General features: G+C 35.3%; 1 protein-coding gene across 2 annotated transcripts in view; it reads left to right on the forward strand.

Annotated features, from left to right (window-relative positions):
* The first annotated feature begins 3,462 nt into the window (after positions 1–3,462).
* Positions 3,463–23,461, forward strand: part of LOC145671361 (bile acid-sensitive ion channel-like) — a 116,857-nt gene continuing 96,858 nt past the window's right edge. Inside the window, exon 1 of one of the 2 annotated variants that reach the window (XM_081740423.1) lies at positions 3,463–3,659. In XM_081740423.1, coding sequence (XP_081596549.1) covers positions 3,586–3,659 — 74 coding nt within the window. In that variant the 5' untranslated portion in view covers positions 3,463–3,585. Of the gene's footprint in view, positions 3,660–12,369; positions 12,527–23,461 lie in introns of those variants that run through there. The other variant, XM_081740424.1, reaches the window with a different exon arrangement.

Genomic DNA, 23,461 nt, shown 5'->3' on the forward strand with positions numbered 1-23,461 from the left:
ATTTCATCATAAATTTAGATGTTATTTTAGTTATTCTTCTCGAAAAAAAACTAACATACAGTTCTATTATTAGCAGTGTTATTTGCATCTACTTTACAAAAGATGAGTGTGATTTTTTAAAAAGATACCTGCAAGGAAATAGAAAATTGACTCTTTGAAAGAAAACGATTCGACATTGTAACTGAAACGAACACAACAATAATTTAGCTTGGTCTAATATCAAGTCATTTCACAGCAAAAATTTATTCGGATTTTCACTAACTTATTTCCAGCATGCTAAGGCTCGCAGTATTTAAAATATACTACAGTTTATATGCTCAAGATATGTTTGGTCATATTTAAACAAACAATGTAAGAGGATCCATAAGGCGGCCCTTAAGAAAATCAATTAACTTCCCATTTCTCCGTAAGTATTAAAAGATCACATCTTTACTAAAGTAGACGTGAATAACGCTGCTAATAACAGTAGTATATCTAATTATTTTTCCGAGAAGAACAGGTAGCATAACATCTAAAATATATGATGAAACTTGAGGAAATAGTTATTCTTCTTACAGAATCTAATAGAACTACTAAAGAAAAAATCCCTAGAAAAGATCCCTCACTGTACAGAATTCCCCGTTTCGATAGATTAGGCAGAACGGGAAGTAGGCAGAACGGGAATTTCCGTTCTTCCTAAAGATAAGATAATTGAAAATATTTTCTACAAAGTGCTGAAGGGCCTTTAGACAGAACGAGAATTAGGCAGAACGGGAAGGCACCGTTCGTACTAAGGTTATGTTTGGCATATATGACCGCACGTAACTCGAGAAACAAAAGCTTTCATAACGAAAGATTTCACACTCTTACATAACAGGACAAGACCTACAAGTAATTCTATACCAAGTTTGATATGATCGGTTGAACTCTTAAGGTATATAGTGTTCTGCATTTTTCAAGTATTTAAATAAATTCAATGAAGGAGAAAATCAAGTATTTCCCTTATTTTTGTATTTTAGTAGACTAGCCTTAGACGTTGCTTTACATACGTAGAATTAAACATATTGACCAGAGAATCATCATATTATTAATATCAGTAATAGCCTATATCTTAATATAGTAAGAGCTTTTCTTCTTTAATTTCATTCGTTTTATTTCCACCATTTTCTTATTGTTCGATATTTTAGGCCTGACAAGAATGAATTGGTCCCAGAAGCGACAGTCCTATTAGCGACAGGAACTGTTATCTGTCCTATGAGCGACCGATTCATTTACATTGAGATGATGGAAGATGATATGATTCCAGCTCGTAAAGTATGTTTGCCTCTGGCGTTATTAGTGCCCGAACAACCTTGGTATGAAATATGTATGTGCCAGTGTTATGTTCGTCAAATATATTTTTCCTTTATTGTGAGTGCAAATAAAACTTATTTTAATTTTGAGTTAGATTTGGCATAAAACATATCAAATAACTTAACGAGACAATAGGGATATTTCCATGAAAAGTATATTCCTATGTAATTATTGAAAATCCAGTTGTAATATCCCCTTTCTTCAAAAGCTGATTTCTGTACTTAATTTGATTCAAATCTAATTACTCACTAGGCCAAGTAATATATTTTATTTTGAAAAACATAAACGTGTAACAGTTTCACCGTGAATAAAATAAAAAAAAATGTCAATAACAAAAGACAGCTTTTGAGATCCCTTTCATCTGATTGGCTATTCTCAATCAATCCCACCAATTATTAAATAGATTGCAGTTCACTCTAAACAATGCAAACGGTAAACAAACTCTTTAAACTACCTACTTCCCTATTGTAAGCTACTAAAACGTAAACTAATTGCTTAATTTGCCTTCCTCCCTTGTTTTGACTTATACATAAAAGCTTGTCGTGTAGCAATCTGAAATAGTACCTTATAACTAGACGAACTGTTAAGTCCTGCGAGAGATTTCTAACTTGTGTAATAATTTCTTCGAATACACCGTGTTTTTAGATTTCTTTTATATCCTCAAGTGGTGAACACCCTCTTTCCATGGGTGCCTGATGGAAAGGTAGGGATTGCTCCCTTGACTCACAAAAATGTATACGTAATATAGCAAACCACATATATTAAATATCAGATATACCAGATGTGATACAGCAACCATGGAGATGCCCCTCCGTAGAAAATTTTCTTCGGGCGCTCCTACTTCTTTCTGATTTCTCTCTTATGCCATAACCATATTCAATCTACACTTATGCTCCGTATCATTTTAACATGAAATTTTTAATTATATTAGAATCATAGGCAAAGGTGGAGCTATTCTAAGTATTTAGTTAGTTTTTCCCTTGATATAGTCAATGTATTCATAGAAATTAATTCAAAAATATAATATTAGGAAAACGTATAAAAGGTTGTTAATGTAATGAGAGCATTCTCACGCATTAAATTCAGGTAGAGCGAAAGTTTTCATAGTACATTTTGTTAGGTTCTAAACCACATGAGCATGAAACAAGTTAAAGAAGAGAGAACTTTATCTTCTTCCATTATCTTAGTATGAACGAATCGGTGACTCAGAGGGCAGGTAACAGATCGAATCGGTCGCTCATAGGACAGTTAACAGTTCCTGTCGCTAATAGGACTGTCGCAAGTGGGAAGACACCACAAGAATTAGGTAATACAAGGATCCTTATCTAACCTAAATTGGAACACACAAATCTTATAATTTATCTTGCGTAACTGCATGAGATAATAGGTAAAGGCGAAATGATACAATGTATGAAATGTTTGCTTATTTTTTTGAGTTTAATGTATCATGATTATACATCAAGGCTAAGGGAGACAAGATGAGATGAATGATAATGATATAATGACGAAAGTAGGAGGAAACAGGAGAATCCCGAAAAATCCCACACGAACGCTCTTTGTCCACCACAAATCTCACTTGGCATGTTTTTGGATCGAACCCAGGGACAATACGTGCCTGAGGGGAGCGCTCTATCGCTGAGCGGCGACCATATATAGGATATGACATCAAAATGAAATAAAATTAAATTCGGCTGTACGCAGAATTCAAAATCTTGTATATTGTATTTAGTATGTGCTACTGTTTAGCATATTTGTGACTAAATCTGTGGTGGGTCAATATGTATTAATTTTTTCTTACAGTAGTATGTAAATAAAGACGTGTAATGAAATGTAATATAAAGACAAACATTTTAAGTGTTTGTAGAAATCCTACATTTTTGATAATTCGGCACCGCTCTGTACGAGAAATAGCCGGAGGAACGAGAATGAAGTGAAATACAAATCCCAAGTTTGTATGCACTCTTTATAGAAATTACTGCAAAATCTTGTTGCTAAGTGTTTTCTGGAGACAGCTGTTGATATCCGGAGGGAATGACCAATGACCTTTATCTTGATTATAACAGTTTTCCTCAACCATCTGTTTGTATGGGGGGAAGAGGGTAAGCTATGACAAACTGATGTTATTTTGAGTTAAGGTATTGGATTTCTATTTTCGTCCAACAGAATTTCTAATTGTGAATGTTCTCCAAACACGGAAATATCTATTGTATCAGTATTTCTTCCTCAGTACTGGAATAACACAGTTCATTAAAAATGCTTTCGTCTGAAGATACAAGTAGTGTGATGGATCAGAAATTTAATTCTACGCACTGTTTTAATGGGCATATGTAAGTACATTTATATGTTTCTGGTACATATATGGAGACTGAAATAAGGTCACTATACAGTTTCTATTTTATAGTTTACCACTAGAATGACCTAGTTTTATTTTATTTTCTATACCTAGGTATATTTTATCTTCTGCTTTCTTGTAATTTTTGTCCTACTATAATAACAATATTTAAAAAATATATACTGTACGTGTATATACTGATCTTGCACTATGTATAATACGTCATTCAAAACAAAAGAAAATATACTTGATTTGAAAGCAATGATTCTCAAACTTTTCGAGTCTTACGCCCCTTTAGAGGAATGCAATTGTCCTGAACACCCCACGTCATCTTAACCAATCAACCCATGCACAAATCTGAATGCAATACTTGAATAAAGCAGTATAAGAAGCAGAAAAAGTTTCAATTCTCAATAACCGCTTCCTAATATTTTAAAATTTTCATATCTCGGAGCCTCTGAAGGTTAGACAATAAATTTGGAAATGGATTTTCATTCCCATGGACCCAGGGGTCAACTTCAAATTGATATAGGGGCCGCGGTGGCTCAGTGGTAGAGCGTGAGTTTTCTCGGAGTTCTCCCGTTTCCTCCCACTTTCTTCATTCCACCATTTCATTCAGTACTCATCATCACCGTCTCCTTTAGCATAACCGCGGGACGTAAAACTCAAAGATTTCATTTCATTTTTCAAATTGATACAGGACCCACTTTTTTGCGGCCATTTTGAAAATGGTGGCCCAAATCGAAAATTGTTTTCTACGAAAGTTGTTTCGTTTTTCAAGCACTACCGAATAAGGTATGATTCAATAGATGTTCCCATCAGAAAATTTGAAGGTGGCCCCAGCGCCCCTTCTAGAAGGGCCCTGGGGGTCACCACAACAACACGATGTGATGTGCTCTATGATATTTTCCTATTTTAGTTTTTGATTCATCTTTTTATTCTCAGCCGTTTCTGATTTGGACGTTTTATCTGATACAGAACACATATTTGTGCCCATTTTGAAAATGGTGGCCCAAATCGAAAATGGTTTCCTATAAAAGTTGTTTCGTTTTTTAAGAACTATCGAATGAGGTATGGTTCAATACATGTTGCTATTTGAAAATTTGAAGTTGGCCTTTGGGCCCCTTTCCAGGAGGGCCTTTGGGTCACCACAACAACACCATGTGATGTACCCTTTGACATTTTCCTATCTTAGTATTTGATTCATCTTATTCTCAGCCGTTTCTGATTTATAAGCACTGGACGTTTTATATAGAGGGCGGCAAAAAAGTAGATATACGGTACAGCCCTGCATTGATCAAGTACCACATTCTAGTTTATAGGTTTATTTGCTTCCGCTATTGCGAGCTTAAGATAGAAGTAAAAGAACATGAAGAACAAATAATAAAGAAACTAAGTCTACCTGATGGATAACAAGAATACAGTTAGCTGATCAGTACGGGACTGTATACCTTCTTCTGGGCCACCTTATATATATATATATATATATATATATATATATATATATATATATGTATGTATGTGGTGTTAATGAACGATACCGACAAACTGTAAGAGGTGATTCCTCACATCAAAATAAGAGAAAAAGTTCATATGGACCTGTGACGAAAAGTGCATAGTTTCAGAGCTAGGGCTGCCCAAAGCCAAATTTCAAAGAGGCTCTATTTCGAATTCGAGAGACTTTGGATGGTGGTTCTTATCAGCGTAAAGGAAGTCATGCATATGCAATCCAAAAATGCAAATTTCATTAATGTTCAATGGGTGAACAGAGTATTCCCTGCAGGATGAAATTTCCAGACATGCCATCAACCAAATTTTGAGATATGCTCTGAATTTATGATTGGTCCAAAGTAGGCAAATGATAAGCCTTGATAGCAGTGAACACGGAATCGTTTGGCGCGATGTCGGAAGTGTTAAGGATCGTCAGCAGCATGGTCTCTCGTACTCGGTGCGATGTTTTCTTTCACGCTTATAAGTGAAGAAAACGTGAAGTATACCGTGACGAAATACATATCATCACACGTTCTTCCGAACACACACAAAAAGAACGTGGGGCTGCTGGTTCCTAACATTTATGACCTCCCTCTGAAGCGTTGGGTGCTCATTGTTGTCAAGGCTTGCTTCTTGCGTACTTTGGACCCTTCATGAAATGAGGGTATATCTGAAAACTTATTGAGAGCTTATCTCTGAATTACACCCTGTAGGAAATACCCTCTACACCTATTGACAATTGATGAAATATGCACTTTTGAATTGTGAATGCGTGGCTTCCTTTACACTGATAAGAACCACTATCCACAGTTTTGGAATTCGAAATAGGGAGGGCCGCGGTGGCTCAGTGGTAGAGCGTTCACCTCTGGTGCTTGGGGTCCCGGGTTCGATCCCAGCCCCCGCCAAGTGAACTTTGTGGTGGACAAACACCGCGTGCGTGGGTTTTCTCGGGGTTCTCCCGCTTCCTCCCACTTTCTTCATTCCACCATTTCATTCATTACTCATCATCACCGTCTCCTTTAGCCTAACCGGCATAACCGTGGGACGTAAAACTCAAAGATTTCATTTCATTTTCGAAATAGGGAATATTGAAATTTAGCTTTTTCGCGATTTTGGACAGCCCTACCTCTGAAACTATGCACTTTTTGCCGTAGATCCATGTGATTTTTTTCTCTTATTTTGATGTGAGGAATCACCTCTTACAGTTTTGTGGGTATAGTTCATTAACATCCTATATATATGAAAGGAATTTAGGACAGAATGGCAGGAGGACAAAATGGCAGGGGACATAATGGCAGGAAATAAAGGAAGGAGGACAAAATGGCAGCGGACGAAATGGCAGGAGGACGAAATGGCAGCGGACAAAATGGCAGGAGGACGAAATGGCAGCGGACGAAATGGCAGAAGGACAGAATGGCAGGAAGTTAATTTGGCAAAAATTATAACTCCTAGGGCTCGTATTTTTAGGTTTCACCTATTGTGTTTGTTAGTAGGTAACGGTTCTCGATTTATTCTTTTCTACCTCAAATGTCCAAAGCATATAAATACAGCTAAATTGAACCAAGAGCGTAAAGGTGCGTAAATATCAGCTATCCATGTCTTTTTTCTTAAATTTATTTCGTTTTAACCATCTTCCAATTGATATCTTGGTTCTATAATAATTCTAAGTAGTACAACTTTTATTTATGACGAAAGAATTTTCCCATGGACTCCCTCTGAATTTCTCTCAAGGTCTAGCTATCATGTGACAAAGAATTAAATCTACTAACTGCTTTCACACATAATATTATAATTTTGAAACTTGGGAGCCTAGTAGTATCTTTGTGTCTGTAGTATGTAATAATGCTGATACGTTATTCTCTTGAACATCTTAATGGTATTTGTCGTTTGACATCAGAAGACTGAGTTTAGCCTGCAAGTACAAGTTGCTTATAGTTAAAACATATCAGATGTACGATCTTGTTTAATAAAACCTGCCCCTTCCCTCCTCTATCTGAAAAGCCCTATATTGTTATTCGCATATGAAATTCAAAGACAAAGGCAATCGTCTTTATCCAGTCATATTTTTATTTCAAGTGTAAGTATTAAAATGTGCTATGCATGGTTGCAAGAGGCTGTTTTTTTTCTTTCTTTTCTTTCTTTTTTTTTTTTTTTTTTTTTTTGGTGTGTGTTAATACTCAACTTAGGTACCTAATATTGGAACTAATTTTCTTCATGAATTGATGTAAGAAGCGGCCGCGTGATTTTCGACCAATTATTTCATCACTGGTATCTATGAGCAATGAGATAACAATAGTGGAAGACAAACTTCGTTCTTCTCAAACTTGATACTTTGAAAAACTTATAAAAGTAGTTTTGTTATCCAAATACATATTCAATCAAATCAGTTTCAGAAGTAGCATTAATCTTATAATAACGTAATACCTGTAAGAGTTACCCTGAAAATTTATTTTGTATGTTTTCTTTTTTTCGTAATTCAGAGATTTTCCCTGAATTTCACTGGAGTTATGAGGAACCTTAAATTATCAGGCATTCCACTTTAATCGCTCCCCTTTCACCCCCAATGCGATATTGGGTATATTTACAGCTTAGTGCAGCTTAAAGGAACCATGATCGTGCATATTTGATTTCTAACTTGCTTGCTTATAGCGTTGCCCTCAAGACGAGATGAGAATTCAGGTTTTCTCGTCTCATGTCGTAAATGTTTGTAAAAATCCGAATTTTCTCGAATCAAAATTTTCTCGTCTCGTTTTCTAAATTTATGTACAAAATGTGTCCTGATTTCAGTATTAGATTCATGTAGAATTTATCAGAATTCTTCCAGGTTACGACGAGTCCACGAAAGATTGATATAACGACAATTAAATCATATTTATTAACGAAGTAAATTGTGTAATGACTTGCGTATCTTTAAACGTTGATAAATGCTCTTTCTTGTGTTCATACTATTACCTTATCAAATTTCATATGACATGTATACAATTAATCATATGACATATATACAATTAATCATATCCTATATTTTGAAAACGGGATACGGCTGTTTCGGTGTAGGATGTTTCGGTGTAGGACGTTTTGGTGCAGGGCATTTCGGTGTAGGACGTTTCGGTGTACGGATGTCTCGGTGTAAGGACGTTTAGGTGTGAGGCTGGTTCGGTGTAAAAGTTCCAATGTTTACACCAAAACGTCCACTCTTCAAAATGAAAATTATTCGTTTGGGAGAAATAAATTCATGAAGTAGAAAATATAAATTAATAAATAAAATAAAAATTAAATGCTGCTGTAATTGACAGGGGTTACTTATTTATAGTGAGTCCCCTCGCTTCACTCTATCTCAGAATTTCTTATATCCTCAAATGTTATAATTATGAATTGTTTGGGAAAACGTTTTATGGTAATGATATATAGTAAAAAAGTGTGTAATGCATAAACATTGTGCACACCACACACACCTTATTACGGCGATAACTGTGCACAAATCGCAAAATACTGCACAATCTTTGAAAGGAAATTTTCAAACACAGGTGGGTTTTCTTCCAAATAACCGCTTTTATATCATGCATACCCAATAAGATTAGCAAATCTAGGAGAAGAAAACTGATTATGAATCAGTGTTGGGATATTGTATTTTTACGGAGATATAAACTCATGTTATAGCTGTAGAGGACAGTGTCAGAAAAGAGCCTCAAGAAAATTTTTAACGGCCTAAAGAACACAGGAAGAGGCTGAATCCTACCAGTTGTTCCTGCAGAAATGGTTTCTATTATGAGTTACTCTTTTGTTCTTAAAATAGGTTCAAAATTGATGAATTGTGACCACTCCACGAAGCTAATAACAAAATGGACTTTGCATTAGACGCTTGAAGAAAAATCTCTTCGAACCATGATCTCACAACACTTGATGTTAATTGTCCCGGATTTGACGCTTTCACAAGGATATTTTCAAATTTAAAGAGGATGTGTTGAACTATAAGACCAAATGTTCCATTGTTTTCCTACAAAACAATTAACAGTGGTAGCTACTAGTCATAGAATTTACTGACTATGTCACACTTTCTACTGTTTGTATCCCTGTAAACACTAAAGTACGTCCCGTCTGCATTTCCAAATTAAACCGTATTGATCAGAGTTATAAATATTTTCTTTTCCAATAACATGTGTTGCTTCATCTTCGGGACAAATGCAAACTATATTGAAGAATTTAGTTTCAGAAAGCAATTCACATTAATTTCTCAAAGAGGAAAAAATAATAAATTCTGCTGCCGGTGACTATAGCTCTTAGAATTACGTCTCAATGTTTTTCCTTCACTAGTTGCTAACATGTTTTCTGGGGGCAAACACATAGTAAAAAATGGTTGTGTTGATTCAACTCAATTTTAACACAGGGCAGTGGTTCCAGCGTGACTACTACTATGCGGTGTTAGTTCAACACAGACCCCACGGTGTTGGCGTTTAACACAGGGGGGGTGTTACGTCTTTAACACACAACCGGTGCTGAGCGGTGTTAAATTCGGATCTGTGTTAGTATTTTCAGTGTTGATTCGACACCATGTCAGGGTCGATAGTGTGGAGAAAAGTGTTGAATGTTACTTGTGGCGGTGTTGCACCAACACGAAGAAACTAACACAGTGTGTAGTGTGTTAATTATTTTGTGTTAATATTACACTATGTCAAGTATCAATATAACATATTCCCTGTGTTACTTCAACATCATTTTCTTATTATTTCAACACACAATCTGTGTCATAATTCAAGGTCAAATTCGTATAAGTAACACCGTTTTGGTGTTAATTCAACACTCTCTGTGCTAAAATTCAAGGTCAGACCACCAGATTAATATCATTTTTGGTGTTAGTTCGACTCCACTTCTGTGTTACTACGACATCTATTTCGGTGTTGAAATAATTCCGTGTGTGGTGTTGATGTAACCATTTTTCTGTGTTGGAAAACCATGTGGTGTGAATGCTTATGCTTCCCGAAGATTCTAATTTTAAAATAAGAATAGTAAACTACACAACACTTCATGTAGAAAATCTTCATTTAAAAAAAATGTCGTCCTCCCCAACACCTATTGTGAAGTATTTCTTGATGGTGCGAAACACAACCTTCACCAACATCTTGTTCAAGAATGATAGGACACTCTTACCTATATCCTTATAATATGTTTGCCTCTTAATCGTGATTCTACTTGTTTCCCGTCATTATTGAAGCATAGTCCCCGGTGTTGACTGGCGAGCTCTAGTGCTGTGTAAAAGTGACACAGTAATACGATTTTTCTCGCTCTTAACATATTTCCTCAGAAACATTATGTAAAACAATTGAAAACACATCGCACGGTTTTTATGTTGAAATTTTGCGTATACCTGGATTTGTTTAAGTATTTCTTTCTACTGTGTTTTCTGTAGCTTCAATTCATAAGCCTTTATAATTAGATGTCAAACATATTTGGCAATCACGCAGAAAACAACACCGAAGATTCTACACTTGTGTTAATTTTCACTTTTTCTTTTCTTTCTTCTTTTTTGTGTCATTTCAACTACCGGCATTTGATACACAACTTCAAATGGAGAGTGTGTTCTTCTAACCACTTGTTTGTGTTATATTTTAACACAATCGTGTAAAAACATAGGCATGTCGTTGAAATAATACAATGATTTTTTAGAGTGTAATGTTTTATGATGCAATCAGTGCTCTAAGAAAGAGAAAATGATACTTCGTTATAATGCTTCAGCATTACCGAAGAAAAATTATCAGTAAACTAACTAACTCTATGGCCTATGGAATCTTAAGGTTCATTGCCTCGTTCACAAAAGCTCTCCATTGGCTTTTGTTCTTAGCCAACCGGATCCAGTTTCTACTTTGTATTCCTGTTTCTGCGATATCCATTTTAATATTGTCCTCCCATTTGCACGTAGGTCTTCCTAATGGTCGTTTCCGACTAGATTTCCAGTTAAAACTTTGAAAGTGTTCCTACTTTTTCCGTTCAGGCTTCATGAGCTGCCCACCTAAGCCTTCTAGATTTGATGACTCTAACAGTGTTTTGTAAACAATATAAATTATGTAGTACCTCGTTATGAAGTTTCCGACATTCATCATTTCCATTCCTCTTGGGTCCGAATATTCGTCTTGGAATCTTTTTTTTTTTTTTTTTCGAATATTTTCAGTCTACGATCTTCCATCACAATGACCATGTTTCGCAACCATACAAAACAACATACATGATTATCGTTTTATATATTTTAAGCTTCAAATTCTTCGACAGATTTAGCGACGATAAAAGATTGCACTGAATAATAACACGAATTCCCTGGTTTCAGTCGACATTTACTTTCATCGTGAATATTGTTTTGGTCTGTTAATACTGAGCCTAGATAGTTGAAAGTAACCATTTTACCGAAAGTATTATTATTTGATATTTTAACGCATTTATAATTTGCTGTATTACGATCTCGGCGAACATCATGTGTTTAGTTTTCTCTGCTTTTATTTCTAAATACAAGTCCCTGCAAGGGATTAATAAGACCTCTGCATTTCTTTCTATTGTTTTCTTATTATCTCCTACTAAATTTACATCATCAGCATACGGCATAACCTGATGAATACCATTCAGCTCTAGGCCCTGCTTGCTATCTTTCATTTTCCTTCTAGCGTACTCCAGGACGAAGTTGAACAATAATGGCGACTTGGCGACAACGCGTCTCCTTGTATAAAGTAATTCCCGACCTGATAGCTCTTTGTTAAGAATTTTCCTAAGTGGACTTTACTTTGACATTCATTACATATCTTTAATAATCTAACCAGCTTTCTTGGTATTTCGGAATAACTATCATTAAATTCACTGTATTTTAAATGAAAGCAAATACGTATCCGTATACGTATTGGTTCTTCTCTCTCTCCATTGAATGATTTATTTGAGGGAGTGGATATTTTGTTAAAAATTCAATATTTTCTTAATTTCAAAACTTTGCTTCTAAGGAAATGGCCCAAAACCTTATTTCTGGTATGCATTCTTCGTTGCCAATTATTTTCTTAATACCAGCTGTCGATATCCTTAGGGCATTTAAATGACCTTTCATGGATCATCTGTTTGTTTAATTATGAGTATGTTTTTAAAGAGGAAGGGGTGAGTAATCAGAATATTGTTACCCTGTTCTTGGGGATGTAACCCCGTACTTTCATTTTTTGACCAATAGAATTCGTGATCATGTGACAAATAACTAAGGATTAGTGAAAGTAGAAATATTTTATCTGTCAGTAACATTTCTTCTTTAGTGGTGAAATAAAGGAGTTCTTTAAAGATGTTCCCACATCAAGATTCAAATAGTACCATGGGCCAGAAAAGTTACTCTGTGTATTGTTGTAATGGTCATACGTAAGTACTTGTATATTATTATGTATCTTTAGAAATATTACTAGGTTCTTTTCTTTAAGTTCTTATTTATTTATTTTTATTTTTACTCTTTGTTTTACTGAGTTAGCCTTTTTCTAAACTACCTAAAAGAGAGAACAAAAACTACATAGTAAATTTTATTTATTTATTTCATTGGCTAATTTGCTCGAAAGCAAAATGACTGAAATAAGAGACATACTTCTTAAAGATTATATCAACAATTTAATAAGTAGAAACTATGTAAAGCTTCTGACAGATCGCGTATTGTGACGAAAATGGAAATTTAATTTATAGTCATATAATGCTGCGTAATTTCCTCCAATATTAGTTTATGCAAATGTTCGTTTCTCAGTTTTTTTTTTTTTTTTGCCGTTTTATTTCGAAGAATAAATATATTCCTAGTCCTAGGAATATGTTTACTCTATGTTATTATCCATAAGTATTTTCTATATAGAATAGAATCATAAACATGTACCATAAGTACTTGTTTTGCATTTTCTTCTCTGGGCCAAGTTTTTCAGCTTTGAGAGAGAATGTTTCTGGAAGGGCAACTTTCAAGACAGTGGTAAAGAGTGACATTTCAAGAATATTAGTAATTCACATTAAACATATTCGGCGATATGAATTCGGAGGTATTTCGTTGGGACCTTTCCCTGAATTGTCCCTGAAAATATCAATGTCTGTATATTATTCATAATTCTAATATTATTAAGACAGTTTTATTAATATGTTTAACGGAAACTTAGCTTTTCTTTTCTTTCTTTTTTTTTTTTCTTTTTGGTAAGTAATAGACAAGTGGTCAATTCTTATGCTATTATTTCGGGCTCCACGGTAATATGTAGGACTACATCTCATGAAGCCTATAGTTTTAGATGGAAGTTAGAAAATCTTTATTCAGATTAATGGAAATAATTTAATTTCTTTAATTAAATAGCATATTTTTTCTTTATTGTTTATTTATTCATAATAGCTCTCCGTTGTTCCTTTGCGTTTTCTATACATCTGGAACTGTACATTACACGAATTGTCAATTTAACCGGAAATAGACCAGGGTTTTTGAAGCTTCGGATGAGATTCTTTTTTTTTTTTTTTTAAAGGTATTGGTGTACAGAGTTCCTGGTTGCAACGTAATTCTGCAATATATTGAGAAAAATATAAGATTTAACAGGTTAATATATGAACAAAATTTGCGCGTATCCTGATAAATATGATTTTGGGTTCCTGAGCTTATGTTGAAAGTCTATGTAATTCACTATCTGCAGATACCTCTGACGTATTTCGTAAGTCGTATATAATTACTGACTAAACTTTATTAATACGTGTAATATTAATACATCTATTAGGTTAAAGGAAGGTAGATGATTTTGTTTGTTTTTCTTTAATTTTGTATTAAATGCTTAATTTCTCGGGAATATTTAGTTTTTGATCCGTGTATATTACCTTCAGGTTCCATGGTAAACTGTAGGCCCACATCTTATGTAGTCAGAATATTTCGAGTAGGACAAAAGCTCATCAAAATTTTTCCTACTAGGACAAAATTCCACTAAACAGAATATTTTACGAGTAACATTAAATACGCAATATATAGGACCTATAGGAAAACAGTGTGTATGTTAGCGGCAGAGTAGGAAATCAGGCATCGTTAACCATACCTAGACACTATATACAATGACTGAAATCTCTATACAAAATGGGAAATACTTAATATACATACTTTGCCTATAAATTATTGATAATACCTAAGAAGAATTAGCCAATGTAGAAAATAAAGTGTTCCGGAGAAGTTGTACAATACCCCAGTTTCAATAATCATCCCTCTCCTATATGAAATTGCAGCTTCATCTTATTCACCACTGACGGCTTAACCAAGGCGCCACATGGGGAGGACGAGGGAATTGCTTCCTTGAGTTTGATCTCTATAGAGTGGGTGGGGGGAGGTGCCATAGCTTTTAATCGTAAGACAATAGCAAACAGAAGAATAAGAGTTGAAGAGTGAAAATTATCGGATAAGTCCTTCCGCTAGACCCTGTGTGACGGGGGTCTAGGATGTTTCGGTGTATTGCGTTTTGGTGTAGGACATTTCGGTGTACGGATGTTTCGGTACGGACGTTACGGTGTAAGGACGTTTCGGTGTAAGGACGCTTGGCTGTAAAGGACGTTTCGGTGTATAGCCTAATATTTGATTGCATAAATCATATGCTTGTAATGAACAGTCATGAAGTGTCATAGTGTAGCCACTCTGCAATGGAGTAAACTGATTAACATTGTTATTGAATCTCATTGTTATTGCTCAATCTCTTCGTAACATTGGGGTATTTTATCGTTTTTCTGACTTCATGTCCGCCAATTGACTTATTTGTTCCATTTGAACAGCACTAACAAGGAGACTTACGGAAGTATAATTTACTGATTTGAATGAAACTTTGCATACTTGTAGAATATCAAAAAATAATCTTTTTTTTTTTTACTTTGGTAATGGTGCGGGTTTAAGGGTAGAAACCAACCTTTTGAACGTTAGAGGTGGCCTCCAAGCATAAACAGAAAATAATTATTAAAATAGAAGATTAAATGATACGGCCAGCTTACTGCCAAGGGGTTTTAGGACAGGTGATTCAGAACCTGACGTTAAAATTACAAAATTCAAATTGGCGGATCCAATATGATGATTACAATTACAAATAGTCTTCTGGTTTGAAATGTTCTGCAGTTAGCCAAGAACAATTATAATTGGCAGGGACTACTGAGAGAAGGTGCAGACTGATCTGAAACCCCTTTCTGTACTTATTTTAACAGGATGTTTGATTAAATCTATAGCCCAAAAAGTTAGAAGCCAGTACCAATGCATTTGTCGCGAATGTGAAGCAACACGTGTTATTGGAAAAGAAAATATTTATAACTCTGATCAATACGGGGATCTTCTACCATCTCCGCTTAGGTTTTTAACTCTCCATTTGATAACATGTAAAATTTAATATGGTAATTTCTAACAAAGTATTGCAGGTAATAACTTGAAATTTTTAATACAAATACACAAGACCCATATAAATCCAACCACGGTCTCCAATTTACGTTACATGCGTTAGAATAACTGCAATATATTCTTCAGTAAGTTTGGCAACAGAGAATAAAAAGTATGCTGCAGAGGGGAGAGGGCTGACCATCTGTTTGCTTGTTAGCTGCTTTTAAAAGGACGCTCTTACCAGAAAAATCACGTTTTGATTCTCACTTCTCAGTGGTTAGAATGGTCTGGACTGGAAGAGCCCAAAACCTCTTCTTTCTTCCTTTCACGGTTTGTTTGTTTCTTCCACCCCCTGCTGTCACAAGAAGACAACTTGTTTCGGAAAGCACTTTGAATTAGTAGCGAAAAGCCAAACTGAATGACACCACGGACGGATTAAAGGGAGGGGCGGTCACTCCCTCCGAGAACATTTGAATACTTTGAATAATCGGAGTAAGAAACTAGAAATTGCGTAATCTAATAAGAAAAGTTTGTTGAAGTGTACAAATCAAGACGCATTTTAAGTGTCACAGCATTGTACTCTCATCCCCTCCCCTCCCAATTCCCTTCTGAAGAAGTTCTCTTTTGTTTCTCTGTTCCATATTAGCCTTTACACTTACACTTTCATTATCCAGTATTGATTTTTACCATACCATCTGCACAGAAGGCGAATAAGGTTTACGAGTCCTTCCTGCCCCCTTTTTTAAAAATTGCTAATTATAATAAAATTTATCGAAAACAATTCATCTCAACTATAAAGACTTATACACATTCATTATTGCAATTTTAAAATAAACTCGCCGCCTGTCGCGTATGCTAGCGATCTAATATATACGAATAGATGAAAAGTTAGTTTGAAGCGTATTGTTTTTCTGTAATTAAGTCCGAATTCATATTTGTTTCTATTGTTGCATCGACAAAAGTGAGTGCTAAATCGATTTAGGCTCGTTGGTCTTTGCGAGGTCCCTCAAGATGCAAGGCCGTGGGCAGTCGCCCACCACTTGAAACGCCTCTGCACTAGAGGTCTGCACGTGCTCGGGCCTACAAAGAATGTATCACTTCGGGCCCGGGAGGGGTTCGGGCAGTAGCGTCATTTCAGATTTGGCTTGGGGGGCCAAGACCCCTTGATATATGTAAAATTTCGCGTTTTTCACTGATTTACTACTATGCTATTGATAAAATTATATAAATCTCAAACTCGGGAGGGGGGCAAATGTCTCTCCCTGTCCTCCTAAATGACGCCCCTGGGTTCGGGCTGTGAATTTTTAAATATACAACCATATTTCTCGGACTTTTTCGGGCCTAACTTTGTAAATATAGTGTAAAACGATACAAATTGCGCCGTTCTTTCTGGAGGACTTTTAAAACACAACTTCAAAATCAAACCTCGAATTGCTGTAAATAAAAATACAATTTTGCATTAATAATTAAGTTTCTGCAATTCGGGCTTATTTCGGGCTCATTTGATTATCACAGAGCTCAGTCCGGGCTAGGGCCTAAATGCTAAGACATATTTTGGACTCGGGTCGGGCCTCACATTGTAAATTCACAGGCCGGGCCCGGGCTGAAAATTCCGGCCCGTACAGACCTCTGCTCTGCACCCGCACACATTCCTTCCTAGTCCAGAAAATCTCCTCCCCTCCGCATCGTCAATAATGGTAAATTTGTTCCTCGTATATTTGCTTATTATTGTAAGAGAAGTTCAAACCAGAACTCTAAAATTTGTTCGTTCTCTGGGTTAATGTGAGTAATGCAAATTAAGAAAGATATGCGTAATATACAAATGTCAGAAAAACTTGATATCAATTTGAATAACCTTTTACGTAATGTTTATTTTAGAAATAATAAACTCATGCAAGTATATCGAGGCATCTGAAATTTAATGTTAAATAGTGGCGAGTGAGCCAGAAGGGGCGTGCACTATTCAGTTAGTCAAAGAACTCATATATGTAGCTTGAAAACTAATACTATTTAAACCAATATTGAATTAGACAAATCTGATCACTCTGGCCACAGAAAAGGCGTCACCTTCTATGGCCCACCCATCGCATGATGGGAATGAAAGACAGAGGAAAAAAAGACAAATTTGTAAAAAGTAGGATAACCATAATTGGAAATAGTGTGTGTATTTTTTAAGGAGGAAACCCAGAAGTACATTCTCGATATAATAATAATAATAATAATAATAATAATAATAATAATAATAATAATAATAATAATAATAATAATAATAATAATAATAATAATAATAATAATAATAATCTTTCTCACTTCAATCATAGGTTGATGCGCAAGAAGGAAATTTTAAAACTTTTCTCTCCCCTGGGAGAGCTGTTTTATAATTTGATAAGGTCTCTTCTTCGTAACTGCATCTATCCCTGATCGGGCCGCGGTGGGTCAGTGGTAGAGCGTTCACCTCTAATGCATGGCGTCCTTAGTTCGATCTCAGCTCTCACCAAGTGAACTTTGTGGAGAACAAACACCATGTGTGGGGGTTTTCTCGGGGTTCTCCCGTTTCCTTCCACTTTCTGCATTCCAGCATTTCCTTCTTTTCACAACATCACTAGCTCCTTTAACCTACCAGGCATAACTGTGGGACGTAAAACTTATAGATTTTTCTATCCTTGATCTTCCACTTCCTGGTTTTTCTTCTGCCTTTTCCCCTATCAACATGGTGATCCAATCGGAGTGCCGAATAAGATGTCCAAGCATGCTGTTTCTTTTTTTTTTTCCTATTATCTTCATGATCTGTCGTCCTTCATTAGCTTCCTTTAGTACGTCTTCATTCCTTTTCCTTATACAGTATTATTATTATTACACAACCACACAAAATAAATAAAAGTTCTGTGCACTGGACCCCAGGGTATTGATTCGATGTATTTTGGTACCCAGAACCCAAATTTCGAAACTGCAGGACGATTTGACCGTGTCAACTTTGTTTTATGGGCGAAGAACGTAAGTGCTGTTTTACGTTTGCTTATGTTTATCGCCCATTTAAAAAAATATCACGGTCACTCGTCCTGGGGTTTCGAAATTTGGATTCTGGGTACCAAAATATTTTGAATCCATACCCTGGGGTCTGGTGCACAGAACTTTTATTCTTTTTGTGTAGCTGTGTTATTATTATTATTATTGTTATTATTATTGTTATTATTATTATTATTATTATTATTATTATTATTATTATTATTATTATTATTATTATTATTTTCCATGCGTACATTTTCTCGAAAATATCCTCCCCCTAAGAGATGATCAACAATTAATTCCTGAATAGTACTCAGCTTCTTTTCCTACTAATGACTATTTAGGAGTTTTTCCTTAGCTGAATCTCGTTATATTGTGTCTCCATTGTATGTAGAATAGGATTCGATTGCCAGTGTAAGCTCACAACTTCCGAAGTTGAGTCAACATCGTGAAAGAAATGGAGAACTATCCGAATAAAGTGGTAGCGATCTCTGGCCAAGAAAGACGAAAGGATTGTTTGATGTCATTGCACTGATCACGATCTTCTAGGTTGTGAATGTTTACCAGCTGGCATGTCCAGGCCCCTATGGGCTGTATTGCTGAGTTTAGATTTTAGACTAATAAACAGCTGTCTTTAGAAAATAACCTTGTAACACAAATATGATAGTCATGAGTTCCGAACCATAGTGTCAAGTGGTATAAATCTCACTTGGGTGGTAAAATTTGTTGTTAGACATTCGTGGAAATCAACTGCTCTGTTAAAATATTTCAGTTTTCTAACATTGTTATGCCTAATTATTATTAAGCATTAATAATTAATTATTATTAAGAAGAAGCTGAAAATCAAGAAACATGGAAGAAATATTTCAAGGTCCAAACTGAAAATTAAGAAGAAACGAAAAAAATCTCATCAGTCCCAGCACCGGCCAAAAGGCAGAATACTTAATAATAATAAGAAGAAGAAGAATTTTAAAATTTCGTTCTTGATTATAAGAATACATTATACATTATAAAAATCGTATACAAAGAAATGTATACATCCTAGAAATAGTATATACATATCAACGAAATACCTTACTACTGTCAAACAACATTTGTACTGTGTATACATTTATATTAATTCTATAGACTGTCACGTCTTTTAATCACGTGGCTCCCCAGCTTGCCTCACAATGATGAGCAAACGCCAATGATTTGAGTATTCTAGTAGGGAATCGAACCTAGAATCACGCGAACAGGAGTCAAAAGTTCTAACCACAAGACTATGGAACCCCTTAGTATGGGCGGCGGTAATTTCGTCACCGGAAAGTTCGTCACGGTAATTTCGTCACCGGTAATTTCGTCACCAAAATATTGCCATATAGGTAATTTCGTCACCGAAACTTTTGTCACGATAATACAAGTAAAAAGAATGAACTCGAAAAAGTTTTTGAAGTTGTTTTCTTTAATCTTCAACTGAAGCAAAATTATGCAGCATAATCAAAATAGATTATTATTATTAAATAAAGAGTTACATATTTTAGATATCGTATTTGAGACAAGAGATAAAAGTTTCCAGTAATTCTATCACAGAAATATTATCATATAGGAAATTTTGTAACGGTTATTTTTTCACCTTTCTTGAACTAAATAGAGGCAAACAAATGATCAAAACAGTTTACGTTATCTTAATCAAACTTGGAAAACAATTCAGTTCGTGTTGAACTCTACAAAATTGAAGTTTCGGGTACTCGACGCAGGAGCAAGCACCAGTAGAAGAAAATAATGCCAGCTTCAGCAAATGTTGAAAGCACAGGCAACATGGGAACTAATGGGTTTATATATCACTATTTACAAATATTAAGTTTCACCAATATCAAAATTTTAGAACAGAAAATAGCAAACAAATATAGAAAGATATGTCAATCCGTTCATTTTCCCGCAAACTGGACGAAAATTTGCATCGTACTTGTACCATTCTCTGAGACCAAACTCTTGGACAGCAAACATTGGCAAATTGTTATTGCATATATGTGGAGAAAACAAATTTATTTAAAGGAAGAAAAACGTAAGAATATGTCTGGAAGTTTCCTTTAAATATAGCCTTATGGAGCTATTGAGAAGTGAAACATAGATGATGGAAGGGAACTTTTCAATGGCTCCTAAAAAAAAAAAAAAAACAAAAAAACATATATATTATTTGAGGTGACTTCCTTTACTAGGTGTACGTCCTAATACAGAGCAAGACATAAAATTCATATAAAGAACTGTTTCGTGAGGTGGTACATCAGTGAAGTGAATTTAGTGAATATCCGGACCTTGTAACTGTGATTATTGGATTTCGAGATAGCGGAAATGCAGGCTGTAAAAGCAACTTTTGGAAATTCAACTCGTGTACACCGTTGCTTTTTTTCACCTGACTCAGTCAACATGAAGGAAGGTCGAAAAGCTTGGGTTCACAGAACGGTAGAAGAGCAATGAAAATTTTCGTCTATTTTGCGAGAAAATGAACTGATTGGCATTTCTTCCCATAGCACATGTGCATCGATTAATACAAGAGTCTTTGGAGGAAGAGCGGGAACTTCTAAACTGTTCTTATAGTACTTACGTGTCCGGCACATATCGCCGTGTTAAAGCTCGATCTGGAAATATTCGTTTACACAATGTGCCCCTCTATATCCTCCAGACACCTGGAATGTTCACTAAGCCACCCTGAACAACAATCCTAGGACAAATAATATTTGTGAATCGTGGAACCAGAAGTTTCATCAACTGGTAGGAATATCCCGCCCAACTATTTGGAGGTTTATTCGTGGAATTCAACAAGATGAAGCAACGGTTTCAACTATGCTTCATCAAGATGCTGTGGGCCAACCACCAAAAAAAAAAAGTTTCAGACTTTGCAGAAACGGCTCCAGTCTTTGTGTTTAGCGTACAATGCTGGAACTAAAAATTTGACAGATTTCTTGCTTGGTGTTTCATTTAATGTGATGCACAGTAGAAAATGAGCATGTAAAAACGCTTATGGTATTATAACGACTTACATTTTCTTTACTATTTTCTGTTTGGAAATTTTGATATTGGCAAAACATAAAATGTGTAAATAGTAATATACAAACTCATTAGGGGCCATTTTGCCTGTGCTTTTAACATTTACTGAAGCTGGCATTATGATCTTCTACTGGTGTTTGTTCTTGCGTCGAGTATCCGAAACTTCGATTTTGCAGAGTACAATACCAACTGAATTGCTTTCCAAGTTTGATTAAGATCAGGTAAGCTTTTTGGTCACTTAGTTTGTCTCTACTTAGTTTAAGAAATATGAAAAGATAACCGTGACAAACTTTCCATGCTAATTAATATTTCTGTGATAGAATTATTGAAAATTTTCTCTCTTATCTCAGACATAATATTTAAAATAATATATAACTATTGTAACTATTTATTTAATAATCTATGCAATTTCAAAAACTTTTTCGAATTTATTCATTGTGTCATGTTCTATAAGACACTGGGCATTTTCGATTACAAAATTACCGGTGGCGAAATTACTACGTCAAAATTTTCGGTGACGAAATTACCTACATGCTAATATTTTGGTGACGAAATTACCGGTGACGAAATTACCGTGACGAAAATTCCGGTGGCGAAATTTCCGGTGACGAAATTACCTAAGTTCCCTTAGTATGACGTTATGCTTGAAATTCAAATGATTCTACCAAAAACAATTATCAACGAAATAGTTTATTACATCTCTAACACATTACATTTATACTGTGCATACATCTATATTAATTATATTATGAAAAGGAGTAGAATGACTATATGCCTGAAATTAAAATGATCCTACAAAAAGCATATTTTTCAACGAAATACCTTCCTATTGTCATGTATACGGGTAATTTTATTCGTGGGTGGAAGGAGGAGTCGCCCGAAGTAAGGAAGAAATACAATACTCTCCTATCTGATAATTGAAATCATGAATAAATTTTATTATTATTATTCTTTCTGTATATGTTCATTTTCGAGTTAATCATTCCATATCGGACTCCCGAAGAAAAAAAAAAACTATCGAAACAACTTATTGACCGTGCTGATAGCGACTACTCCCCGTCACGACACCGTTTTTCAGTTTTGTTAGTGTTAGGAAAAAGAAGAGTGAGAAAGAAGAGTAGCAGAGGGAGGCAGAGAAGAAAAGAAAAAGAGAAAGAATGAAGAAAGATAAAGGATTTGAGGAGAAAGGATTACTGGATAATTCAGGAAATATAGTAATGAGCTTGAATGGTTATTAACGAAGGATCAATTCCGAAGTGATCCGGAAATAGACACATGTCCATAAATACGAGCCTGATCTGGGTCCAGGCGACTGCACAAGAGGGAGTTGCCCAAACCCAGCCCAAGCTAGGTGAAAATGGAATTTAATTGGTTGTAAGGTAATCCTGAATGGTAAATATTAACTATCCAGTCTCTGAACTCCATACTCTGAGATCGACCACACATATGAATTAGCTTGGCGAGACTTCTTTTTTGGAAGGAGAGAGTACCAAATTCTTTTCCTCTTTGATTCCTTCATTTTGTCACACTTCTTGCAACACAGATATTATAGCACAACGACAGTAGAATTTCCAGTAAGTGCACTTTGCAGTTCGTTTCAAGACTATTCTAAAACTCAAGGGTCACAAAATCACCCTCCCGTCTTTCCCTTTTCGAAGGGATCTTTCGGGGGGAAAGGTGAAAAATGTGGAAACAATTGGATACAATTACTAAGAACATTTTCCTTCTTCCTTCACAAGTCTCTTGTTTATGGTCATTTCGTCTTGTGTGATAAGGCGGACTTCAGAACACAAAATTGCAACGCTCCAGATTCCCTACCCAAATTGTCACGCGGTTCGTATGTCAGTTTTCGAGTTTCTTCAAAGAATGTTACATTATCTGCTATGAGATCTGCAAACGATCTCCATTGTATAACTGCTATC

This window comes from Thermobia domestica, chromosome 15 (assembly GCF_964235325.1).
Source record: "Thermobia domestica chromosome 15, izTheDome1.hap1.1, whole genome shotgun sequence".
NCBI classification, from domain to species: domain Eukaryota; kingdom Metazoa; phylum Arthropoda; class Insecta; order Zygentoma; family Lepismatidae; genus Thermobia; species Thermobia domestica.